This window comes from Arachis hypogaea, chromosome 20 (assembly GCF_003086295.3).
Source record: "Arachis hypogaea cultivar Tifrunner chromosome 20, arahy.Tifrunner.gnm2.J5K5, whole genome shotgun sequence".
Lineage (NCBI taxonomy): Eukaryota > Viridiplantae > Streptophyta > Magnoliopsida > Fabales > Fabaceae > Arachis > Arachis hypogaea.
In genome coordinates this window covers 2,929,990-2,934,267 of record NC_092055.1, presented here as the reverse complement: position 1 = coordinate 2,934,267, position 4,278 = coordinate 2,929,990, and the positions used below count along the sequence as shown (strand labels likewise).

The window sequence follows — 4,278 nt, the reverse complement described above, 5'->3', positions numbered from 1 at the left end:
GTCCACAGAGTGAACCTAACTCAAACCCTAATCCTAAATTCACATTTTCCCTCCTGAATCTCCGAGTTTTTATGGCGAAGCAGAAGCATGTGGCTCCTCTTGAAGAAGAAGAAGAGGATGAAGTTGCTTCATCCAACGAAGACGAAGACACAGATGAAGGCGAAGATGAACGTGACAAGCACGTGCTGCTTCCCAGGAAGCCTCAACCGATAATGTTTTCCAAACCCTCGTCTTCTTCATCTGAAGTCGAATCGGATTCGGAGCCCGAGCCCGAGCCTGAGCCTGAGTCTCTATTGGAAAATGCTAAAGCCTCTTCAAAGTTGAAGTCTCAACCTTCGTCTGCTGTCAGTGAAGCCAAATCCGGGTCAAAGGCGCAGCCAAGAACAGTATCGACCACTCGAACCAACCAAAGCGTGGGAAGAAGGCACAGGACGATCACGCCGCCGGCTCCGATGAAGAGGATCCGAATAAATCACGTGACGAGTCCAAATCCATCTTTCAGAAGGCTTTCAGTGAGAAAGATGAGATTGGTATCGAGAAGGCTGGGAAGAGTACTCCAAAGAAGGCACTAGTGCCTCGTTCAAATGGGAAAGGTGAAGCAAAGTCTTTGGATTCAAATGAAGGTAAAAGGATGAGTGAATTGTGTGGGACTGGTTTAGCTTTGACTTCAATGTTAAGGTTCGATGGGATTTTTGGTGAGCCTTACGGTGAAGGTTATATTAGAAAGGGAATAGAGTTGCTTGGAGTCTCAAAGAGAGAAGAGATCGAGGCTAGGTGGAGGAAGTTCGAAGATGCTGAAAAAAAATTGTATGCGGAGATAGCTGAATTCTATGCAGAACAAGCTAAGTTAATATATCAAGTAAATAGCTCGTTGTCCTCCTAGGTATAAATCTTGGTTGTTTTTTTGTTTTTTTTGGATTCTGGCATTTTGATTTTATTTTGGTACGTTTAGGTTCGGAAATTTAATTTGAATATGGAAGCAAAGGAAGTGTTGGACTCGCTTATGGGGAGGAGAGGTGCTCCACCTCGTTGTGAGATCAGAGGAAGCAGAACTCGGACCCTGCGAGTTGTGTCCCTCAAAATGTAAAAAAAAAATTACCCCGAATTTCACGTTTTAGATTTCAAATTCCATCAGATGCAAATCGGACCATGCGATTTGTGAAGCAAAATTTCATGACCAAAGAATTCGCATGGTCCGAGTTGTGTACTCTGAATTTTTTCAATTTTTAATACAAATTGGACCCTCCGATTTGTGTATTCTGAATTTTTTCCACTTTTTAAACACAAATAGGACCTTTCTATTTGTGTATTCCCACAATTTTAAAAAACACCAAAAATTACCATGTTAAAGTATATCACTCGTTTTACTTTCATATCAAAATTTTTTAACCTTTTAAGTTCATGGCATTTTAGTATTTTATGATATATATTTATCTCTATTCATTCAAAAATTGGGCGTTTGGGAGTTGGAGGAAAAGGAAGCAAAATGGAGGGCTTTTAGTAAATATTTAGGCTGCAAACCTTTCTTCCACACTTTTCACCAAAACCCAACTCACAAAAAAAAAACAATTTGACAATCTTTCAATTTTGATTTCCCTGTAGCTTAGTTTCAGTTGGTCTAAGTTTTAATGTTAATTGTTAGTTTGGCTTGTTCAATGTTAAGATTACAAGCAAATTTAACAAAAATTACATATATAGCTGTAGCTTTTAAGTTTCAAGTATTTGGCCTACTTCTATGGCAGAATCATTAACTTCAAGAAGAAATATAACTAATAGTGAAAGAGAATACTATGCTAATTGCTAAGTCAAACAATTGTCTGTTAATTATGTTTCTCGAGGTTAAAAACGAATAATTTTTAGTAATCCTATTATGGCTGAAAATAATTAAATGAATGGAAAATTATCAAATTTTAGATAACTCTACAAATTACTCAACACTAGCATGGGGTAGAATGTATAGAACAATGGAAGTGAAGTAACAAACTAGTTGTCATGCTACTCTATATGAATAATATTGTTGGGAGCTTACATAACAAGTATTTTGTATCATAGATGGCTAAAGTTGTGTTAACTTAGGCTGCGATTGGTGAAATAGACACAATGAAACATAACTTGTTTGGTAGTTAAATATATGTCATAATATACAAATAACAATACTATGAAAATGATAATCTTACCCTTATACAAACCACCACTACTACCAACACCATCTCATGTCTTCGTGTGATGGTTGGGGGTTCTATATGTTAAGCACATTGTTAATTTCCAATTTTTCAAATTGTGATTTTTGTTTTTGGTGATACGTACTATTTGAATATTTTTTTAGTAGGCTATTCGAATATTGTCAATGATGACAATTAAGGTGTTGGGCTTTCCTGTCGGTGGACATTTTGCCGCTTTGACATCCCAATTTTTTACTTGGGCCCTTTTTTATGGATGGTAGTACTAGTTGTATATATTACTCTCATTCTTCATTTAATAAAAAAATAAAACTCTCGTTCTTCATTACTAGAAAGAAAAAATACTTAACCAAATTGGGTTGGTCTAGTGATTAATTCACTAATCCGCTTAAATAAGTTTTGGGAGTTCGAATCTCGTCTTGTGTATATAGTAATCTATTGGCCAGCGATAAACCTTTAAATGGAGCTCAGTATTGCAACGGATTAGTTCTTGTCCTACCGAACTGGATGATATAGTGGGAAACGAAATAAAAATTAATTGATATTTTATAGAGTTTTGATATGACGAAGCCCTATTTATTAAGGAGGTTTTAATTCTAAATTTAATTACTGAAGATGTTAAAAAAAATATAATAGTATTAAAACCCTCTAATTTTGTTATGTTTAAATAATACAATTGATTATAAATATAATAATGGTTTAATTAGGCTATTGATGTTATAATTTTATTAAATTTTTAATTAAGATTTTATATTTTTTAATTAAATTTTTATACTACTTTTAGTTTTGTAAGTCCATCCTAGTGTAAATTTAATTAGATTCAAAAATACATTGTTTTTAATTTTGTAATTAGGTCTTTTCATATAAAAAATGTTAAAATTAACAGAATAATTTTTCCAAAATACATGCGGCGAAAATCTAATTAGATTTTTAATTATGAATATCTTTAATTTGTAAATATCTTTAATTTGTGAATAAATATTCAATTAACTCTAACATTTTTTATACTAGGAAGGACTTAGTTATAAAATTAAAAATAATATAAGAATCCAATTAAAAGGAAAAAAAAAGTATATAGATCTAATTACAAATTTGGTAAAATTATAAAAATCAATAGAATAATTAAACCTATAATAATATTAATAATTTAACGTATGATTAAATCTTAGGTTGATTTAGACGTGATTTGATAAAATTTTTATTTTTTCAACAGTAACTTATAAAAGTTAGTTTTTATAAGATATCTTTTTAAAATTGTAGTCTCCATGAAAATAAAAATGGATTTCAATAAGTATAAACAATAACAATTGTATTTGATAAAATAATTTTTAAAATTTAAAAATACTCATAATAAACATAAATGTTAGCGATAAATTCATAAATTAATTAGAGTTTTAATTAAATTAATTAAATTTTTTAATTAAATTAATTAGATAATTTTGATAAGCACAAACAAACTTACACTATTTTCAATTGGGTGTGAATTTATCTTCTCTTGGAATAGGGGGCCGATGTCGTACGTTGCGCCGTGAGACTAGATCTTTTTTCCGGAAGTCTCGTTCTACTATGCCCCTGATTGTACTTTAGGATCACCTTCTGTTTGAAGGCTAGTTTCCGCAGGTGGACTATGCTTCTGACCTCGTCCGCAAGGTCTTGTTCTGCGTTTTCATTGTGTCCCCCAACGATTCTTCAGGAGTTTGATTCTCCAATTTCTATGGAATAATGGCTTCCAAGTCGCATGTTAACCGGAAGGGGTCTCGATTGAAGTTTGGGGTGATGTTCGGTATGATCAGAGTTCGTTGGCTTATAGGCCTTTGGATTCATCTAGCTGTTTCTTGAACCCTTTTACGATAATTTTATTGACCACTTCTACTTAACCGTTAGTTTATGAATATTTCATCAAGTTGAACTTTTAAAAGATACCGAGTCCCTCTAAAAATTTTTGGAAGCGCTTATCTATAAATTGAGTTCTATTATCGGATATTATGATATTGAATATTTTGAATCGGGTTATAATTTGCCTCCAAAAGAATTTTTGGGAAAATTTAATTTGAATATGGAAGCAAAGGAATTGTAGATTTGCGTATGGGGAGGAAGG

The 4,278-nt window shown here is 32.7% G+C and overlaps 1 protein-coding gene across 1 annotated transcript; it reads left to right on the top strand.

Annotated features, from left to right (window-relative positions):
* Positions 1-212: 212 nt before the first annotated feature.
* Positions 213-1,810, top strand: LOC112785067 (uncharacterized). Its single transcript, XM_072230128.1, has 3 exons — positions 213-286; positions 355-859; positions 953-1,810. The coding sequence occupies exons 1-3, from the start codon at positions 213-215 to the stop codon at positions 1,085-1,087; spliced, it is 714 nt and encodes a 237-aa protein (XP_072086229.1). The 3' UTR covers positions 1,088-1,810.
* Positions 1,811-4,278: the final 2,468 nt, after the last annotated feature.